Source organism: Botryllus schlosseri, chromosome 9 (assembly GCF_051294905.1).
Source record: "Botryllus schlosseri isolate E-star chromosome 9, Bs_hap1, whole genome shotgun sequence".
In the NCBI taxonomy this organism is placed as follows: Eukaryota; Metazoa; Chordata; class Ascidiacea; order Stolidobranchia; family Styelidae; genus Botryllus; species Botryllus schlosseri.
The window spans coordinates 7,330,375-7,352,832 of record NC_137244.1 but is presented as its reverse complement, the minus strand read 5'-3'; the positions used below and the strand labels follow the sequence as shown (position 1 = coordinate 7,352,832).

Genomic DNA, 22,458 nt, shown 5'->3' with positions numbered 1-22,458 from the left:
ATCCGAGCGAGATAGTGTAATGGTTAGGCGTCCGGCTTCTCGAGCGGTAGGTCGTGGGTTCGATCCCCGGCCGGGTCATACCAAAGACTCGAAAATTGGTATCCGCAGCTATCCTGCTAGGCGCTCAGCAATCACGGATAGCATGGAGAAAAAAACGGGGGCGCAGACTAGATGACCTCATGGGGCCGTATCGCAACTCCGTCGTCAAAGCATCTCGATGGTGCAGGCGAAAAAGAATACCATCTCTCTCTCTCTCTCTCTCTCTCTGGCTAGTACCGATACGAACGATCAAGGTTTCAAGGGCTTCCAGAGTGGAAAATAATATCGAAACGTTAATCCTCGTTAATAAAGTAATGGCAAAAAGAAGGGTGTAATTTCAGCAGTCGAAGATTCATTTATCACTACTCGACTTGAATCATCAGAATTAATATTGGATTCAGATTAGAGCAGAGCCAGACTGTGTAGAGACAAGTGTACCAGGTAGCCTACCTGTTTGACGCGGCTGTAATGAGACTGATTGACCTCGTATCGATAATTCCTATCTGATACCGAATACTGTGCACTGTGCAGTGTGCATGCGTATTTTCTGTACCACTAGCAACAGTTGAATGAAAATATCGACCTCCCCTATCTCCCTCTCTCTCTCTCTCTCTCATCCTTTCCTCTCTCTCTCTCTCTCTGTCTCTCTCTTGAATCATTGTGCCTAATATCTGTAACCATAGTGTCCTATATGGTGTGGACACCAGCAAATCACACGGATCAGTGGAATTAGCCTACGTTACACTTTCCATTTGGCTAAAGGCAATTTGACGGTAATTTTTGACCGGCTTGCCGAGCGCGAAATTTTATAGAACGGGTATCAAACGAAAGCCAGTGCGATACTGATTACGAAAATATGAATTTTATTCTGCTCGTGGTGCTGCAACCCCCCGACATCAGCCTCGAATGTTGGATTGCAACGGAGTTTGGTATTATGACGCAACTATGCCGCCTGAGCAGCGCGCGAGAGTGAGAGTGTGTAGTGTATGCTCAATCGCTTACGCAACAATGGTCAATACGCTTGCGGTTTGCGCTGCTCCTCACCCGATCCCAGACGGCATCGTGTGTGACTTGTTGAGATGAAACATATAATCCAACAATATTATATTATTATTATGTCTGTGATATATGTTCAGACTGTGTCGCGTGAGGGTTGGATTTAAAACAATAATTAATTAGAAACAAGCATGTTTAAAACAAGGCTTGTCTAAAACATGATTTTACTGTTTTTTTGTGTGTGTTTTTTTACGCCGTGACGTCACGAATATTCAATTGTGGCGTCATCGTGACTTGGCATTGACAATTGAAAATATAGGGTAAATATAGCTCATTTGACAAAATAGGCTTCCAATCCCTGTCACGGACCAAAAATATCTTTAACCAGGACTACATCGTCATGTAGCGTTTTTACGGTCGTCGGTCATCATCATCAGAACAGTCATTCTGTACCAATGATCTATATTTACGTACTATAGCTGTTGAACCGACTATTTCGAGGGTCATATCCTATACGTCGGCTATACCGGGTGGTAATCGTCCGTAGGTTCATACAACATGTATTTTGGAAAGCATTGACACAATTAGGGAAAAATTATACAACTTTAAAAAAAATTCAAAAAGGCCTTTGTTTAAAACACTGTTTAAAACATGTTTCCAACAAAGTGTTTTAAACAACCATTTTTTAAAGGCAAACCTAGTTTCGACACTAGGACGTTATGTCTTGGATGCGATCTGACTGTGTTACCCCTCGTACACCATGTCTGGGGTATGTTCGGACTGTGTTGTGTCAATCAGGCATCGTGTCTAAGGTATCTTCGGACTGCGTTGCTACTTGGACATCATGTATGGCAGTGTTTCTCAACCGGGGGTCTGCGAACCATTTTCAGCAGGTTCGCGAAACCTCTAAATTTGCAAAATTGTTGATAACCTAACACTGGTGGACATTTTTCAACTTGTTTTTGCTTTTTTAGAACGATTAATTGGGTTTACCTAATTTGACGATGCTGATTCCGAATTTGGCCGTCAGAATTCTCTCATCACGTCACAATTTTTCGCAAAAATCGAATAAAAATTTTACTAAAAAACGGCTGTATTAAGGGCGCTTATGCCCGTTTAGGGCCGTATATGATACGAAACAAACCCTACAAAGCTCTCAACTTACTTTGTTGGATTTGAGGTTTTATTATCTTAAATTAAACCCTCCAAATAATCAGAATCCTTACTATTTACAAAAAATTTAGATGCAACTTCAATGAAAGAGAGTCATGTATTTTTTTTTCCAAATCCGCATTCCTAATGAGAAATATAGAGTTTTGGTGAGTGTTCTGATTTGAGGTCCAACAAATACACACTCTATCGTATTAACTCAAGTGAGGAAACCTTTCGTGAATGTATTTAGGACGTGCACTCTCTTTGATCAGAGCCTTTAAAAATTTTTTTATGAGATCAGATCTTTCGATAAGAGCAGGCTTTGAAACATTTTAAAGTCTGGTGTAAGATACTCCCTTATCGGCCACTTACGTTTAATTCAATGATTTCTACTGTCCCATTCACACGTAAAACAAGGATACATTGTAATCCTAGACAGTAGCATATTTATGAGTTCAAAATCAACGGGAACGTTACACGTTTGAGTACTACATTCCAAATTTGAAATCAAATGTTTCATATTCTCGTAAGATCCCTTGATGCCAGTTGTAGGCTACCAGCTATACTACGGGGATAGAAGCACTTTGATTTGTGTTGTGCGACAAAACAGCTTTTAGGCTTGATGCATAGCCTAAATAGGGAGGCGCAATTCACAGTTCCCAATGTTTCAACGAGACCTTCAACATCGAAATAATAGGGTTTGGAGGCAAATAAGCGTATGCATTCACTATCACGGTGCATATACCAAGCAAAAGTGGCAGCAGTGACAAGTATATGTTTGGCTTTTAATCTAGAACCTACAATAAGAGTAGATTCATTTGGCAAATTCAAATTTATGAAAAAGTTATTTAGTTCAGTTTGATTCAACTTTATATAGCTGCTGATCACCATCACACTCATGCTGAGAACATTCCCCAGACAAAGACTTTTCAGCGATACACAATCTTAATCAAGTGTTGGTAAAAATTTTGCAGGCAATGGAATTGTGACATCTGGCCCATGAGGAATCGGTCGTATTGCGCAAGTCAAATTGGATATTGAATTTTATGCTGATTTTTGACATTGAATCCAAAAAAAGCTCACATGAACACAAGTACCAGTCTTTTCCGTACCCTCGTGACTCTCTCCCAAATCATTGGCACACCAAATGCTAAAGATTGTTGTTTTCAATGTCGCTTTATTTTTCATTCAGCGTGCTATGCATACCTCTTCTTTACATCGCCTAGGCCCAGGTGGGTGTCTGATTTCAAAGACTACTCCAAGTCGTTTCGACGCCTTCCTATCCTTTCATTGTATCGCAATCTTGTGATGTTTTGAAAGGAAGAAAATATTAATAAATTGATACTGATATCATAAACTAGGCCTAGAGTACTTACTTTGTACATACTTATAAGAAGTTACGTTTACTTCTACTCGAGTAGAAATTGACGCCGTTACTTCTACTTTTGCTTGAGTACCTATGGTAAGTACTTCGACCACCTCGCATGACGTCACAATGGTTATAGCTATGACCCAACAGCAATGAATGCGTCTCAGAACAGGCTGGTTTTAGCACTGAAATGCAAAATTTTAAATCTCAGATTATAAAAAATCTTGACGTGAGAGAAAAAAAGCGACTTCATATTCTTAATCAGCCTACGAAAATTGACTTAATAGTCGTCATTTTGGCCAGAAAGCGAAAATCATGTCGACCAGTGTAATTAGTGTGTTTTTAAATTAGAGAAATCACGATGCAGTATCGCTTCATAACTGCTAAAACTTCAGGACTCACATAAATAGAATGACCGTCTGAGGAAAAAGATTCTACTGGGAAAATTCATTTTAATCGCCAAATCGCCAATAGCCTTCTGATAGGGTAACCTAGGGTAGGCCTATATGAAGGCCTAAACTTCTTATGTCTTGGTGTGTCGTGGCGTAATGGCCGACACCGAAATGCCTATTTCTATATATCGCAGGAAATATAGAGTAATGCTGAACGTCGGTGCCACTTACGCAGGCGTCCGAGTTGAAATCCCCAGTCGGAGGTTACTCTGGGCTACTCGTCCCCCGTGTCGCTGGTCTTACGGCGACAAAAAGGCCCAGAAAAAGACCTGGTGGAGACCGAAAGGAAAGACAAGAGCGACGAAGATAGACTAAATAAAAGATTGACGAATAGGGATTAATGTCGAAAAAACTGACGGGTACGAGGTCGAGGTGGATGCCTGATCAAGAAACCGCAACTGGTCGTTTCTTCATCCTCATATCTGCTCATTACAGCGCATTGTCTCTTGTTTATCGTATTGAACACTGCGTGAGCGTGTTGGGCGGATACAAATACAATCTAACCTAACCATTATTATGTCATGCGCATTTTCTTCATGGGGTTTGGTACCAAAGGGTTGGATTATCCGGATAACGGTAAACCGGTTAACCGATTAACAGCAGGTTTTTTTTAAATGATATCCGGATATAATTCTGCCGGTTAACTGGTTAAAAGAGTATAGTTGCTAATGCGTTTTACACTTCTTAGGAAGTTGCAATAAGTCGTATTATCAGTGTTGCGCGAGGCCAATTAGCGAGGAGCGTGTTGCCATATACCGAGATTCGTTTGTTGCACGGTGAACGGAGAATGTAACGCGACGCGATCTTCCGCTGAGATGTTCGGGAAATCGATTGCCGCGCGCTCGGCAATCGCCGCCGGTCTAATTTATCGCGCCGTCAACAAGCCTAGTTTCGCTGGCTTGAAGAAACGCATTTGCAATAGGCCCTGTGCACACTATACACCAGAGTTGGATAAATTACAATATTTTAATTCAATTACAATTACAATTACAATTACTTCCTTGCATGTTTCAATTACATTACAATTACTCAATGCTAAAAATATCAAATTACAACTACAATTACTGTTAAACATGTATTTATTACAATTATAATTACAATTACAATTACTTTTAAACAGGTAATTGATTCAGTAAATAGGTGTTCTTTGACAACCGCAGCGACGTACTTAGCAGCAATCTCAAGCTATTCATGTTTCATTCCTGATATGTAGAATACCCTTAAATTAAAAAAAAAAAACGTGAACGTATTCGAACTATTCCTAATCATCAGTACTGAAAATTACAAGCACAGAAAAATGTTTCAAGCAACTGTTGAGAACCAAAGGTTTGAGCGACTAACAGCGAATAGGCTACATGACAGTCAATGAAATGTAATCAAACGATTAGGCTACTCAGAGCTGAGTCAGGATAATGAAATATAATTGGTAAGGCGTCAGCGATAAGGATGATACCGATAAGGTGCGTAAAATTAAAATAAGTGCAAAAGGAAAGAACCTCCTGATAACTAAGAATTACAATATTTTGGTTCGCATTTACATTTTCACTTGCTCGGAAACTGTTGGATTGCATTGGATGAACATTAGGGTGCGAAAAGTTTCCGACCCCAGTAAATTTGGCCAAGATTGGAGGTAAGATTGGGATAACATCTCTACAAATGCGTGATCAAGTTTGATGAAGCCTTGGTTGGAAACTTGAATTTTTTTTCGCTATTGTTACAGCAAGCCTCGGTACTGGTCAGAGATTAAAAAAAACTTTGACCGTGGCGTAGGAAATGGTTCAGCACAGGTTTCAGAAGAGTTTATTTGCTGTTCATCCATTTTTGAAATATTAAGATTTAGCTTAGCCCACTGGTTCTCTAACTTTTTTAGACACGCCCCCCTATATGACAGTGAATATTTCGTGCCCCCCTTATCTTCATAGCACACAATGAAACCAGAAAGTTAGCAATCCTTACATATAGTTTGATGGTGTGAAAGGTTATGACTGTTGATGACGAAATTCAGACCATACACGAGCAATACCCATAAAACGGAGGTGAATCAGGCCAAGCGCGGAAAAAATTTCAGTTCACTGGAGCGTCGCGCCCCGTTCAGATGCTTTCACGCCGCCCAAGGGGGCACGCCCCCAGTTTGAGAACCACTGGTTTAGCCTAAATTGTAATTCACAAAGTTTTCTTTTGCTACTGAAGTATGGGAAACAGTTTAGCGTGACTGAATTATCTAGTTATAACGCAGCACGCATAGAGCACCGATGTAAATAGGCTAATTATTATACATGTGGTGACTGTTTACTAAGGCCATAAGGCCCCTCGTCGCCATCCTGGTTCGTACCGGATTTCCACTGGTGCGACGAATAAATGATTGATTAAATGATTATTTTATGTTGTGATTGTCAGGTTTCCATGAAAATGTAATTAAGATTGTAATTTAGCAAAATTTTGATCAAATTACAATTACAATTACAATTACATAGAATAGAAATGCTTCAATTACAATTACAATTACATGAAAAAATGTAATAAGTACATTCAGCTCAATTACAAATTACAATTGATCAAACTCTGCTATACACCACTGTTGGCCTGCACAATCGCATCTGCATGTGCTTGGTGCGCACGATATTATCGCTGGCCTACACAATCGCATCTACGATAGGCCTGGTACGAAATATATCATTGCTGGCCTAGCTATCGCGTCTCGGGCCTAGCATGTGTTGGCTACCATCTCTCGATGGCTTGGAGACAATATGCCGTTAAGTGTATGCGGATTAGAGATTAAAGAGTGGCATCGCGAAACTGAATGACCTCGAATGTTCAAAACATGTGCGTGCGTGCATGCGTAATTGATCACGGCTGATACTTAAATCGAAAAAAATCGACCCTCCCTATTTTATTTCCGGTCCCGTCTACAGGATTCCACAATTGATGCATTGGGCTTCATAAGGAGGGCGTTGCAGAAGTAGTGAAGATAAAATTTGCGTGATTTTTCTCGTATTCGCTCGTACTGCACGTGAACGTGGATCTACAATAACACTGTGTAATGATTTTACAGTCCATGTTTCATGCAAACCTCGTGAAATCGATTGTCTCACTTGGCAGTTATTATCCAGTACACCGGTTAAATAGATTCCAAATATACGGATATATCCGTTATCCGGAAAGTGAAAATTATTGGTAATCGAACTAACCCTAATACCAATATAAAATTCGAGACATTCAGCGACATTAAATCGTGCGAAGCGCGAAGATAAACTGCATAAAAGTTGCATAAATCTGCAAAAAATACTATATAAGTCATGCTTATTCACAAAATAATTTTGAAAACCTTTCGCTGCATCTCTATTCTTAAGGACGTATCAATGCGAAAGTCGGGCACCCTTGGCAAGAAGCATAACACAGCGAATGTGATGCACGCAACGTTGGTGTGACTACTATTTTATTTGTACCTAAACATGGTATGTGTGCTTCGAAACACACTGTACAGACCTGCGCCCATCCTTCTGTAAATATATTATTTAGTCGAGCATTTTTCATGATTATCACTGTAGTAATAATAATGATTATAATATTTTAATCAATAGAGCATTCATGCTCACTAAACCTGCCTATTTGACAATGTAGTCTTGCGGTGAATAACACATGTTCGTGGAAGTTACAAACTAGCGAATATCTTTTGTTGTTACATCATAGCTCAGTTGTACGAATTGGTAAAGAGCGCTTCATTAGCACTTGATAGCAGAATTACATGAGCGGCAAGAGTGGAGTAGAGACTTTGGTTTTGTTTTCAGAAGACGCTAAAGGGGTTTTACAGAGCTGTCCTGGTTGTGCAACAGGAAAAGATCAACTTCAGTTAGTTCCATAATAGCGCGCAAAGTAAACTCCTACAGTATTTATAAGAGGGTTACTGAATTCCGATGTAGGCTATGCGTTGCTAGGTTTGTAGTAAGCCTACTTCATATTCCTCTCTCAGTAGGCCTTTCGCGTCACCTAATTGTAACTGATAAAAAGTGATGGGACTATATAATGAAAGCAGATAGTCCGAATTACCCTGGTGGAGGTTTCTGCGAAATAATATATTAGCATTTTGCGTGGAAGGAAATGAAGTTTACCGCGGTTAAGATTACTCGCGAGTTCTTTCCATGATGGATTATGTGACTACAATGAAATGCTCCGCCCTAAAATAAACAGTTATTTTTGAGATTCATTGTATGATTTTATGCTCTCAATTCAGGTATTTACGAGTTTGTAGCATCGCTTGATTGGCTCTCAAATCGATAGTTTCATTACGCCAATGTTGAATGTTCAACTAGAAAGAATCCAATTGCTGTAATTGTAGGAGAGATGATCAATGACATTGATACATTGTGAGGTATACACGTATGTTATTATAGGGCTTAGAAGGTCGACCTAAATATGATTATGAAATTATGCCATCTGGCCATTACGCAGTGATGTACAGTGGATGGAGGAAACGCAGATTGCAGAGGTCCCATGTATTGAAGGCAATGTGAGATAGGACTACATGACCTTTCATCTTAGAACCTAATCAAGGCAAATAATTGTTCGCTATGGGAGTAACGCGTGTGTAAGACATTTGTTTTGACGATAGATATGGGTTAAAGTGGGCGTGACATTTCACTTTTGCGTGTCGACACGACAGGCGGTTAGTGATCACTTCGACAGCTTGTTAATTGAACAACCAGCCGTTCGCTCTGCCAATGTGATATATAGTCTACAGAAGGCAATGGGGATGTGCTTTGTAGTATGCCATCCTACGTTTCAGCGGCATTGGCAATATCGGAAACTGGTACATGTGCTACGGCTACACGTATGACTGAGCGATCGATTGCTAAATGTAGCGCATCAATTTCCAAGTGAGAGCTTGATTAATCTTGCGATTGATAATGTTTGAAGTCGTAACTTTTATCAACTCTCGCAAATGCTCAAACAGAAGAACATAGATAGGGAAAGAATATTCTGGAAAGGCAAGTAGTAAATCTAAAACTCACTTTCTGGGATCAGTCAAATTTCATTAGAAATTGACGAATCGTGTATCTACGGATTGTTGTAATTTCATGCTTTTGAGGGAAGTGTTGTAGATATAGTTCATTTTTGATTTCAAACCATTTTGATCTTTTCGATACAGAGCCATATCAAGCCATGCGGTATGCATAGCTTGAACAGTGTATAATCAGCAGTGAGTTATTTCGAAAGTCGTTGGTTGATGGATTTTAACTGATGGGTGATGAGTAATAACTCATCGATTATGACTTTGGCAGTAACAGTTGCGTACAGCACTTCTAAGGATATCGCTTCCAGCACTTCATCGGAGATAAATCCGTACTCAAATTCTTCAACTTTCAATATTCTTCAGGGATTACTTTATGGAAGTTAGTACACTTGTATTTTGAAAGGGTTTAGTATACTAACTTTGCCTTCCTGTTGCAGTAACTTTTGTGCTCGGTTCAATATGCAATTTATGTATCATCTTTTTGATACATCGAAACCGGTCTCTTCACACCACGACTTATATGTGGGTTACTTCGCTATGCATCGGCCAACTTCTTATCTGCGTTCTCACCCTACCAATCATAATAATTACTGTAGTTGCGGATCAGTGGCTATTCGGCTTTTACTTCTGCCAGATATTTGGATTCTACACAAATGTGTGAGTATTTGGTTAACTCAAAAATATGAAATCCGCTTTAGCTGTAGATTGGAGGCTTTTACGCATATTTTGTGATGTACGTCATGGTGTGCGCATTTACAATCATTCGATATTCCCTTTCATGTACTGCAGTGATGATTTTTAGAATAGGCCCACTCCATGTGTATTATCACTATATTGTGACTGTACGCCAGGGGTGGACAATTGTTTTTCTAGGCGGGCCAAATGAGAAGCAAAAAAAGGTTCACGGGCCGGACCAAAATTTGCGTAGCATATTTTATTTCTACGTAGAAAACAGTGAATTGCATTGTTAACACTAGAATTACGAAATTGTCCTCCGAAGACGCCTAAATGTTCTCCCTCTTGGAAATCCCTCATTTAAGAATTTGACAGCCAGGGTAATGGATATAAATGACACGAAATCTGCAATGCGAACGTTCGAGCGGGTCATTCTGAGGACGACTGGAAAAATGATCTTTTTTAGTCAATTCAACAAGAATTCTATAACAAATTTCAGAATCAGCAGTTTTCTAGCCCGGTAATCTGACTTCTATGATTTGTTAAAAGTGTACTTCTTTCCGGATTACAAAATATGGTAACCTTTGTTAACACAAGCTGATGCCAAGAGGATGCGTTAAATTTAAGCTATGAGAAAGGAAGTGTTGATTTATAAAAAATTATATTTATTCATTCAGTGACAGTGTTCACAAAAATGCGAAACACGAAACATTTTTAACTAATTTAAATCACATTCGCCCCGACCTGCTTTTTTATGCGGAGACGTAAAAATGTATTTGGGATATTACAAAGTTATGGTCTTGGTACCGAGCTTGGCATTTAGCCTTTTTGTTTTGAGAGCTTTGCTGGCAAATGCTCTGAAATCCGCTCCGAACCCTTAGGAACCACTAGCACTAGCAGTTGACCAGTACTCATTATGGCGTAACACGAAACACGATTTTAGTCGGTACTATGCCTACTTTACAAAACAACAAAATCTCAGACCCGCAAACTGCCATGTTTGTGAAATATCACATAAAAGCTGCCCAATGCCCATATAAGTGCATCCGAATAACGCTTTTGTTTTCATCATCCCAGCTTTCGTACTGTATCGATTCTCTCTGTTGCTGCCATTGCCATCGACCGTCATCATGTCATTACCCGTCCATTCAATCCCAAGGTTCGAAAGAGCGCAGCCAGAAAATGGATCGCTTTGGCCTGGTGGAGCGCAGTAGTCGCATCGGTTCCGCCGTTATTTGGAATCGGCTTTTATAGGTAAGAAAGTTACTTCCGCCGACTATAACACATTAGCCTTGCTTGGCCTCCCTGGTTTTAATTTAGGCTAGGTTGGAAATAAACTATTGGTGATTATCGTTAGTTCGAAAATTAACACGTCAGTGGTTGCTGAAACAAGTCTAATTGACACATTTTGCCTGTATCTTGGATTACATAATATATTTTTTACTAGATAAAAAATGCATCTATATATTCCTGGCTTGTCCAAACAATCGAAAGCTAATGTCAGTATAGCGAAAGCTAATGTCAGCACAGCAAAAGATACTCGAATGTACCGTAATGTAACCTCCATCTGAACGGAATGATGGGAGACAAGCATGATAGTTTGACTAAAAACATATGCCAGGATACAAACGTTTTAGCAATAATTGAGGTCGCATAAATTTGCTAACGCATCTAACAAACTACATAAAATCGTGATACTTGATCGAAAATTCAAATTCATCTTATCATATGACCGGTTACAGAATCTATGTTAAATGCAGTCGTGAATTTCGTTCTTAACTGAATCTCATTTTACTCAGATATTCTTCAAGCAGTCACATGTGCGGATTGAGTTTAACGTTGGGCGGAAGCTCATTAGCGTTTATCGTATTTTATTTCCTCGGCGTTTACGTGTCGGCTCTACTCGTGGCAGGGGTTGCCTATATGCAAATATACCAGGTAGGTCCAATCAGGGATCATCTGCGCAGTGACCGCATCCGATTGTAAGCTATGTGGTGTTGGCAGGTAACGAGTGCTCAGGCCAGCAAACGAAAACGTCCGTCCGTCGCTGGGGGACTAGCAAGTGGGTTGCAAACCGTTGGTAATATGAGTAATACCAATATTGCCGCCACGAAAGAGGTGTGTTATACATACAGTTTGTGTATAGTTGCTGGAATAGTACTCTGCCTAGTATTTCAAATAATCAGCCACTTTATATTAGCAAGTGTTGATCCCGTACCCAATTTATTGCTTCCATGCCGAGTTGAAATCGAGTTGATGGTTGTTTGTAGCTTGACCTCGAAAACTGTAGTGCAGATTTTAATCTTTCATTAGTAGTGTGTTCACTTGGTTCGATTTAACCCCCCAAAATTTTCTAACTTCATGCCCGGCCCGATGCCAAAACCCTTATTCTGACTTTTAGCGATCTGCCATCGGCCGTTAATATGACAAATGATTTCGTGGTCAACGGTCAGCCGCACCGAGATTCACGTCATATTTCTTAAATATTGGACAGTCAATGAAAATATAACATTGTATTGAATACAGTACACACCTTATAGACTGTGTCACCTACTCAAAAAGGTATACGGCCGGGCCACTTTCAAAACTTGCTGGGCAGTATTTCCATTTGCAAATCTCACACCAGCCGCAAGTTAATGGCACGTTACTTGGAGCAAGGTTTACTAACTTTTTTTACGCCATGATGGAACATGTTTTCAAACTGTATGGTACTCCTATCATTTCTATATTTTGTAAAAATTGAGAAACATTACATGTAAAAATGGTTTATACGGTAATGGAATGATAAAATGATATAAATACAACACACAATAAACATGATAGTACATTATTGAGTTAATTGTATTCAGTTAATGTGATGATTGAGTTTGTTTTTGCTCTGACCAGAGATGAGCGGATTCCCAAATTTCGGGATCCGAATCTATCCGGATCCGGCTGGCAATGTGAGATTCGGAGTCCGGCTGGTGAAGGTCCAGTTCGGAATCCGAAAAAGTCCTGCCAGAACAATGCTAATTAATCATATTGTAGCAAAAAATCCGGCCAAAATACGTCAGTCATCGCAAATTCAAAATCCGGATCCAGTCCGGTCAGGTAAAAAATCAATGAAATCCTGCTCCGACTCCGGTTCCTGAACCGGACTGTGCCCATCTCTGGCTCTGACAGTGTCTTGTTTGCTGGTTTGGTGGCGGAAAGAGCCAGCCGTATGTCATATTGAATGTTCAACACACTTCGCTTCTTTGTTTTCAGAAGTAACATTGTTCAATATCCACATCCACGACGATGTCGCAACAGCTATGAAACGGCAAATTTTGAAATATTGATATTGATAATACTTAAAGTAAATCAAAGAACGAAAATTCAGGATCATGAAATAGTTATTGATATACTAGTATTTTTATTAAATTCAAGTTCATCTCCATTGCTATAGTGGAGTTAAGGAGTACACTTTGAGATGATAAATGTTTCAAATTCAATCATGACATCCAGATTGAACCCGCGCCCTAGGCTTAGAGTGCCGTTCTTTTATAAGTATGCAGCTTTTAATTTAGGTAATATCGCCGGCTAAGCGCCGCTTGAAAGCAGTATTGAACGACAAAGCTTCACGAGTGCATGGATCCTTGCGTCACAGATTTTCAATATCGAGCGCACATTCAACCATCGAGCATCGTGCCGCGCACACCATAATTCTCGTGCTCTTGCTGTTCGTCATTATTTGGCTACCGTTTTGGATCTTTGCATTGTACGCGTCTGCGGCGTTGCCCGACGTTAAACTCTCTGGAGCCATGTCGTGGCTGGAATTCCTGTTAACGTGGCTCACGTTGTCGAACTCCGTCTGGGATCCGATGCTGTACGGATTTTTCAACAAAAACGTCAGAACGTTTTTTACGTGAGTGACCGTAAACTGACTTTGACCATTAGATAATTGTAATTGTCCAAGTTAGTGCGAAATGACGGCAATCTAGTTCTAATCTAATTTCTGGTTTTCCTGAAAATGTTACCAGGGAGCTGTGTAGTGCGAAACGAGCCAGGCTTGGTGCACAGACATTTTGCGTTCTTAAGCTTATAAGAATGAGCCATGATTTGCTATGAATTGAACTGGATTTTTCTTGCATCTCTTTCGTGGGAATTTGGAAATTGGAAATTTAATTTTCGAGTTGTTACGAATTCAGTTATTCTAACTCTTTTTAATTGGGAAAAATCTTTTTAGCCACAATTCCAATTTTATTCTAACTGGTAAAGCTGGGCTTTTTCTAGTATTCGAACTTTTTCCTGTGATATTAAGACATTCCTTTACGAAAGATTGCACTCACAGAGCAATGTTTTTATAACGACAGGGAATGGATGCATTCGTCCGGATTGAGCTGTTTGTTAAAGCGCTTGAACCCAAACTCAAAATCTCCAGCTAGTGATGACGATGAGTTCAACAGTGTTCGGGAAGTTCCGACATTTGATTATGAAGAAACGACTCGTAACAGCAGCGTTCGCCTTGATGACGGTCGCTGCATGAGTGATGTAACGCATGCGGACGAGAGGAGATCAGATGCCGATATCTACCATCCCAAATCTCGCATTGACGGTGTAGGAGAATTTGACATCGGAGGTACAGTATCTATCAGAATTTCACTTTCTCTGTAGTCATATATATATAGGCTACGTTTCGTTCGAATATGGTGGACCGCATCGTCAAACTTATGTTAAACTATTTTCGGCGCTGTTAGGCGCACGAGTGAGTTCAGTGGCTGCAAGAAAGGAAATGTGTAACCTATGGTTTTGAAACGTTACTTCCGGTAGATGCTGGAGTTTGCGTTACGAGATATATAGCAGGATCAATGGGAAATTTATGTGCATTGCAACAGTGGTTCTCAAACTATTACACACTCGTCCCCATTGATGCTAGTGGGAAATTTCGCGCCATCCTTATCGTCATATCAAATAGTACTAAAATTAGCAACCAGAATGTTTGCAATCCCAACGCATAGTTTGACGGTATTGAAGGCCATGACTGCTGAGAGTATTATCCGATATCAAATTCGAACTATACAATGATGTCAATCTGGAGGTAAATAGCGCGGAGCGCGTTTCAGGAGAAAAAATTATCAAAAATAATCATGTGCAATGGTAGCAAGAATAACAGATAGAGATTTTGGCGATTTAGGTGTCTAATCCCTTCTACCCTTATATTCCCCCATTTGAGCTTACCTCAAACGTACCTAATCACAAGTTAAATTAAAAACCAGTGACGCCAATCAAACTTTTCACTTCTTCACGAGACAAAAAATAACAATTCGCTACGGGTCGCAGGTGTTCGGCAAGAGTCAAATTTAAATGGATTGGGTTTCCACAAAATGCGCTTATTAGATATTACACTCTCCAAAGTGATCCTATAATTAATTGTACTCCTCGTAGGGGCCACTATGACGTTCTAAGTCATTTCGGTTTAAATCAGTGGTTCCCAACCTTTTTCGTCTCATGGCCCCCTTTTGAAGCTCCACGCCGATAATCGCCGCAAAATGTTGGGAACCAAAAAATGGGCTCACCGGGGAGTTGACTAATAAAAAAAAGGTCAACTTTGCGGCTCGACCCCGAAATTACACTTCTACATCTAAATGTTCGTGAGTTGACTAAAAAAGGTCATTTCTCCGACTTGACTCTCATCAGAACCGTAACAACACTTCGTCAGCCCCCCCCCCAAAAAAAACGTTGGTCTTGGGCCCTGATAGAGTGATAAACCAAACCCCAGCCCCCCCCCCTAAACCAGTGGGTTACATATCAGCTATACCGTAATTCAGAGGTCTCAAACACGCGGCCCGCGAGAGCATTTTGTGCGGCCCGCGAATTTCAAGTATTCAACAATATATTCAAGTGCCATATATCTTTTTTAGATATAAGAACTTAACGTTCACGATAAAACTACTGTAACAATCACTGAAATCTCAACAAACTTGACTATCACATCACTTTTAAAAGCTATCATGCGGTAGAAGATCAGATATTACGTCACATTTCTAGTTCATAATGATAATTCGTGACTGAAAATTGTGATTTGGTTTGGTGCGAACTTTTCGTAAAATTACTCGATTTTGGATTGACTGGGTGATTAAATAAAAATGACTTGAGTTGAGTCGGGTCAAACGTAAAAATCAGAGGACTTGCGACTAGGAACGGCGACTTGGTAATCCTACGGACACTACAATCTATGAAACTGTCATGGGGAATAGTAATATATCAAAAGGTCGTAGTTTGCGTTGTGTAGGGTATATAGCTATCTAATCAGGTCAGTATGGCAACCATTGGTATTCTGTGACCCCCGTGACGTATAGTTGATTAAATGCCGGATGTCGTTTGTTCTCTGTATGTTATTATGGCGAGTAGCCTAATAGTAGTACGCTCAACAGCTGTAACAGTACCAATGAATTCTTCGCCGATCGGACATTTCTATTCCAGAGGATCTTTACCAGAGTCTGTAGACCCCATCGAGGTACGAAGCACCACATCAGGGTGTACGAGATGCATTTTGGAATTAGGCCTAGATGCTGTGGAATATTTTATTGACCAATTTATTCAACTGGAAAATAGTCCTTGCGCTACGCGCAATATTATATGAATAGGCTTTCTGATTTTAATATAGGTAGGCTATACCATCAGAAATTGTGTGTTAAAATGGACAGGGGCTATGAAAAATCTTATTGGAAGCACAAGGGGCACGACGGCTAAAATGGTTAAGAAGCAATGATATTACTATGACTCAATAATTATTATATTCAAGTTGTTATTGATATCTTGCAGTATTAATCGAAGGCAAAATCTAACACTGATTTAATTTGACTTGGACAAAGACAGTGACAATAGCCGATACTTATCACGACTATATCAAAACCAGGATTAGGCTACGCCGCTCAAATGCTCTGATATCAAATTAATCTTCAGTAGATTTTAAAATATTCTTCATAAAATTGTGGCACGTCAAAGGTCCATCAGCTGCAATATTATACCTTGACAGTTTTACGATGTCATGATACATCCTCTCGCAAGATGTCTATAACTCATTAATTAAAAAAATTATGCCCGGCACAAAAGCAATTTTATTCAAATATTTGAAAATGTGTTTTTTTGTGTCAAGCGTGAATAGCACAATAGTAAATTACATTTCCACGGTGTTTGCGGAATGCAAGGTACCATCAAATTAGGCCTATTGGAAATTATTCATTGAATATCCCTATTATTGATGCTGCGGCCCGCGGCGTCATCAAAAACTAGGAAATTGGCCCGCGAGCACATTTGAGTTTGAGACCTCTGCCCTAATTCATATACTGTTTGGTGAGTCATCGTACTTCGCCTAAACGCGCGAAACGCGACAAATTTATACAATGCATGCTTGAATGGGTCAATATGGTCGGGAATTGCATATATATTGCTATCAATTTTTTATCCTCTCTCTGCTCACGTAATCAGATTTATCAGTAGAGCTGAGTGTGGTGTGTTGGAAGAGGTAGGAACCCTGAATAATAGGCCTAATTAAACATCTTCGGGTTGACCCATTGTTATATTGACTTCGTTACATGATGCTATTTCGTGACCTCCTATGTCTGCTATGTCAAAAGATATGGATATCGCTAAAATGTACCAAACTAATAGACGCATATTGTTTCAAATGAGTATTTCTTTAGGGGCATAAAATTTTTCCCTGCGGGGTGGCAATTCTCTTGTCGAGTTCAGATCGCCAGGAGAGGAACATTCGACGCAAGCCATTGAGGCACCTAAGGACAATTAAACATATATGCATATCGTAGTCTTCGGTCAGCACAAGGGCATTCCTTTTCGTCCAAGGTCTTCTCGCTGCTGATCGTTCTGGCACACTTCTCTGAGTTGCATGTTACATGGCATATAATTTCATATGTATTGGTGCGTCGTGGCGAAGTAATAGCCGATGCCCAAGTCCCCATGTCCATAAATCATGCGTATTTTTGTTGGGAGAAGGGTACTCCAAAATCAAGATATATGACAATTTTAAATCGCGCGCGGCGCGAAATTTTTTTTAAAATGTTGCATGAATTTCTAATAAAATACTTTATAATTTATGTTAATTCATGAAATAATTTTAAGCCCCCCTCGAGTTTGACCCCCAATTGGGGGTTTGGGGTGCGGAAGTTACGGTCCTGACTCCAATCTAGCCGTTTTAACGCGCCATCGCCCCCCTATCGCCCCCTTCGTTGCTTTCGCCCCCTATCACCCCTTCGTCCGTTTTCGCCCCCCTATCGCCCCCTTCGTTATTTTCGCCCCCCCTAGACTGCCAAATCGCCCCCTGGGGGGCGATATCGCCCACGTTGGGAACCACTGGTGTAAATCCTTATTTCTTAGATTCAAGCGTTATGTTACACGTGGCATATGATATGATATTACAGGAAATATCTTATTTCTCCGTAAATTGATCAGTGTATGGAAAGTACGACGGAATTATGGCATTCAAAATCATATTAGAATTAGGATTATTGCTGTTCTTGAAACTAGGAAGTTTCAGCTGAAATTAAACTCATTCCGGGTTCAAGAGACGTCATTTCTCTCAGGCGGTTTCGCCTTCACGTCAGGTGCTTTCACGCCCCCAGTTTGAGAACCACTGCATTGCAGCGTGTCGGACTGTCATGGCAGATTCGTATATCCGCAGTAGCAGTGGCGGGTTTTTCAATCATTGACATAAATAGTGTGTATCCACATCCTGAAGGTGGTATACCTCAGAATTATACCGCGATATAAATCAAACACAACATTTTAATTCATTTGATGCTTCGCAAATTAGAAGAAATACAAATGGAGAACGAAGGAACGTAGGGACGTTGGAAGGTACGCACGTAGCCAGAACCGTAACGGCACTTCGTCACCCCCCCAAAAAAACGTTGGTCCTGCCCCCCCTCCCCATGTGGTGGTAAACCGAACGTTTGGGGGGCTAGACCCCCCTCAGCCTATACGCTGTCTACCGCTACTTATCTGCTACATTGGTTATCCGTTTAGTGATCGGTTTTACTCCGCTAAACGCGCTAAGCGCGAGAGATTTCGATAATTCATGACAGAATCGGTCAATATGATCGGGAATTGCACATATATTGCTATCAATTTTTATCCTCTCTCTGCTCACGTAATCTGATTTACCGGTAGAGCGGAGTGAGGTGTGTTTGAAAGGTTGGACCCCTCAGTAATAATTAAACATCTGGTGTATAGGCATACCCCTGGGCAGGAACGAAACAGAACTTCGTCAGCCTCCCCCCAAATTGAGGCTTGGGCTCCCATAAGGAGATAAACTGAACCCCCCATCACGTTGTTCTCTTTTGCCACGAAATTATAGTTGTACTGTATAGTGCGAAGCGCGAAAATTTTTGATAATCCATGATAAAATCGGTCAATAAGATCGGGAATCGCATATATATTGCTATCAATTGTCTTGTCCTCTCTGCTCACGTAATCAGATTTACCGGTAGATCTGAGTGAGTTGTCTTTGAAACTGTACGTACGGCCGTAAATAATTATTGAACATCTTCGGGCAGGCAGACCCGTTGGTAAGACTGCATTACATGATGATTTCGTGACCTCCTGTCTGCTATATCAAAAAATATAGAACCGCCCCAACGTACTAGACTGAAAGATCACACGATTTCGGATTGGTATTTCTTCACTGGCATATAATTTTTTCCTGTGGGATGGTATTTGGCTTGTGAGGTTCAGATTGCCAAGACAGGAACATTCGGCGTCAATCATTTAGGCGCCTATATGGACAATTAAACCTTTATCTATTTTGTATATATAACGAAGTTTTCGGTCAGCATAAGGGCAGTCCGTTATGGCCAAGGTTTTTTCGCTGCCGATCGTTTTGGCACACTTCTTGGAGTCGCATGTTGCATGTCCTAAACCTTTAAATGTCTAAGTGCGTCGTGGCACGGTAATGGCCAACGCCGACATGCCTATTTCTATAAATCTTGCGTATCTTTTCTTGGGGGAAGAGTAACCAATAATCGATATTCAATGTAATTGGCGGATTGAAATCGCGCACTCAGCGCGAAATTTTTTTGAAAAAGTTGAATGAATTTACAAAAAATACTCTATAATTTATGCTAATTCACGAAATAAATTTAGGCCTCTTTCGAGTTCGGGCCCCCCAATTGGGGGGTTTGGGGTGCGGCAGTTACGGCCCTGCACGTAGCCACGTAAGATTTAGAACAATGCTGTAGGCCTACAATACACGATGAGTCAACCAGAGCCGTCTCTTCCGCAACATAACCAAAAGAAATAAGCTAGCGACTGAATATATTCGGAGACAGAATAACGTCGATTGATAATGATGATAGGCTCAAACCGCTGAGTTTCTGAATACTGAAGTAGCTTCTGTAAGATATAGAGGTAAACGTCACTAAGAACGCAAACATCGCTTCATTTTGCATCAGTTGTCTTAATATAACAATTTTAATGTTGATATTCTGAGTTGACCTATCGTTCACAGATTATGACCCCGTTTCTCACGGCCAAAAATCCGCTGATAGCACGGAACCACGACGGAAGGCACTGTCCTCCTCCACGCGTAGTTCGAAGATATTCTTCATTCCTTCCGAGGAAACCTACACATCCGATACCGTATCCCAATATAACGAGACCTTTTCCAAAAGTAAAGATGGCTCCCGAGCTGGTACGTCGGCGTTCCTTACAAATGCATCAGTGCACTGCAACGGCCGATCTATGAAAGTGACAACGCGCGGACAAAAAATCATCGGTTATCAGAGTGAGACTCGGAAATATTATCCGAAAGAAAGCAGCCACCAATATTTGGAATACACGAAACAACTACGATTACCAGATGCCGGTGATCGCTTGACTTACGACGGACTGGTTGTAATATCGGATTCCAGTTCGAGCAACATCGGTACTCGAAGACGAAGATCCACAGCCGACCATCCTGGCTTCAGTGACACATCACCAGAAAAACGTGCGCCCTTACCGGTGATTCGTCAACCTGAATTCGCGTTTACTCATAAACAGAAGTCAGACGTTGGACAGTGTTGTAAAACATCTAATTCGTCCGATGGCAATGAACCGCGCGAGGAAAAATCGGAATGTAAACCGCACTGTCGTGTTTCCGGTAGAACAATTCGAACTTTGAAATCTACTACATATGATATATGACTATCTATGTAATCATTGACCTGTATCTTGCGGTATATTCACATTAATCAATACTTTGATACGCGTGCAGTGGGGTCACAATAATTGTTATTTTCAATCAGTTCGGCTAGACCAGTGGTTCCCAACGTTTTTCGACTCATCGCCCATTTTTCAAGCTCAACACCGATCATCGCCCCCCAAATATTGGGAACCGATAAATGGGCATACAAACTGTAAACACCGGCGATTTGACCTAAAAAAGGTCATGAATTTGTTCGACTGGACTCCAAAAGGACCGTAACAGCACTTCGTCATCTCCCCAAAACGTCGATCTTCAAGCCCCCCATATGGTGATAATTCAAACTTCTGGGATGCTTCGCCCCTCAGATCCCCCCCCCCAATACCTCTTTACCGCTACTTCTCAGTACACCGGCAATGTATGCAATAGTTTTCCACAAATGCAATGGTCATTATATGTGGTTACCATATTTTGGAATCGGGAAAGGAGGTCACTTTTACCAAATCAGAAAAGTTAGTTGATCAAGACTGAAAACAGCCGATTTCTTTATTTTTGCTGTAAAATTTGTGAGTTGACCATAGAAAAAGTCATCAATTTCGATCGAACCCCAAATTACCCGCTCGAACGTCCGTCTTTGCTATTTAGTGTCATTTATGCCCATTTTCCCTCGAATCTGTCCATTATCCTAGCTGTAAAAGCTGTAAAGGCCGACGAATTGCCAAAAAGGAGGACATTTAGGCGTCCTCAGAGGACGTTCTCTAAAACTCGAAAAAGGAGGACAAATCCTCCGAAATGAGGATGTATGACAGGGGTGTCAAACATCCGGCTCGCGGGCCGCATCCGGCCCGCGAAGCAATTCCAAGTAGATTGAAAATTGCTTGCATTATTCATCACATTTCTAACGACTGTTACATTAAATAATCTCACAACTGGTGTTGTGGTTCCACTCTAATCACCATTAGGAACAAGTCACTGCCATTTACACCTACTTCCGGGAATGCAAAAAAGTGCTCATTGAGTACAGATTTTTATACAAAATGGACCAAATGGTATTTACAGAAGCGCAAACGCCAATGCAAAACCGTCATATGCAGGTTACATGTAGAATCCAAACACTTGTGGTCGCACTGCTGTATCAGGTTCTTACTCACAAGTTGCGCGGCCTCTAGACTGTCTAGAGCAATCCGTATTGTGATTTAGTGAGAATGAACCAAATTCCAACGTCGCTTTTACAGTTCAATCTCTTGTATTCCTTACACCACATACACAGCGCTAAGACCAGATAACGACTTAAATAAATTAATCATACAGATATACCTACTTGTATCGTATTTAGAGCCACTTAGACCGAGAGCCGACGACCGAAGTGCGTGCTCATAGGGTCTTAGAAGGACTGAAGGTCGGAATCAAAAGTATAAAATGCACTGATTACAAATCAGAGCGTCAGCCGTTACCGCTCCGGGGGGTTTGGCTGTGAGGGGGCAGCAAAAATTTGCATAAAACCGAAATTTCGACTCATTGGTACAGCGTCAGTTCCGATATTTTAGGGAAGAGTACCCGTTCGCATAACAGAATATATAAGAACTGACGAATGATAGTGGTG

General features: G+C 40.7%; 1 protein-coding gene across 2 annotated transcripts; it reads left to right on the top strand.

Annotated features, from left to right (window-relative positions):
- The first annotated feature begins 7,927 nt into the window (after positions 1-7,927).
- On the top strand, positions 7,928-21,239 carry LOC145446796 (5-hydroxytryptamine receptor 1F-like). Of its 2 annotated transcripts, none has more exons than XM_080325161.1 (8): positions 7,928-9,398; positions 9,457-9,676; positions 10,772-10,948; positions 11,494-11,632; positions 11,699-11,812; positions 13,243-13,580; positions 14,029-14,294; positions 20,394-21,239. In XM_080325161.1, the coding sequence occupies exons 1-8, from the start codon at positions 9,254-9,256 to the stop codon at positions 20,855-20,857; spliced, it is 1,863 nt and encodes a 620-aa protein (XP_080181287.1). In that variant the 5' UTR covers positions 7,928-9,253; the 3' UTR covers positions 20,858-21,239. The 2 variants fall into 2 exon arrangements, with proteins under 2 accessions (XP_080181287.1, XP_080181286.1); XM_080325160.1 differs by having other exon boundaries at positions 7,934-9,398; positions 20,181-21,238.
- Positions 21,240-22,458: the final 1,219 nt, after the last annotated feature.

Coding starts and splice junctions, on each gene's coding strand:
- LOC145446796 (XM_080325160.1), top strand. CDS start 9,254: ATGAGTAATAACTCATCGATTATGACTTTGGCAGTAACAGTTGCGTAC. Junction 9,677..10,771: donor TTTGGATTCTACACAAATGT/GTGAGTATTTGG, acceptor TCATCATCCCAG/CTTTCGTACTGTATCGATTC. Junction 10,949..11,493: donor TTTGGAATCGGCTTTTATAG/GTAAGAAAGTTA, acceptor CATTTTACTCAG/ATATTCTTCAAGCAGTCACA.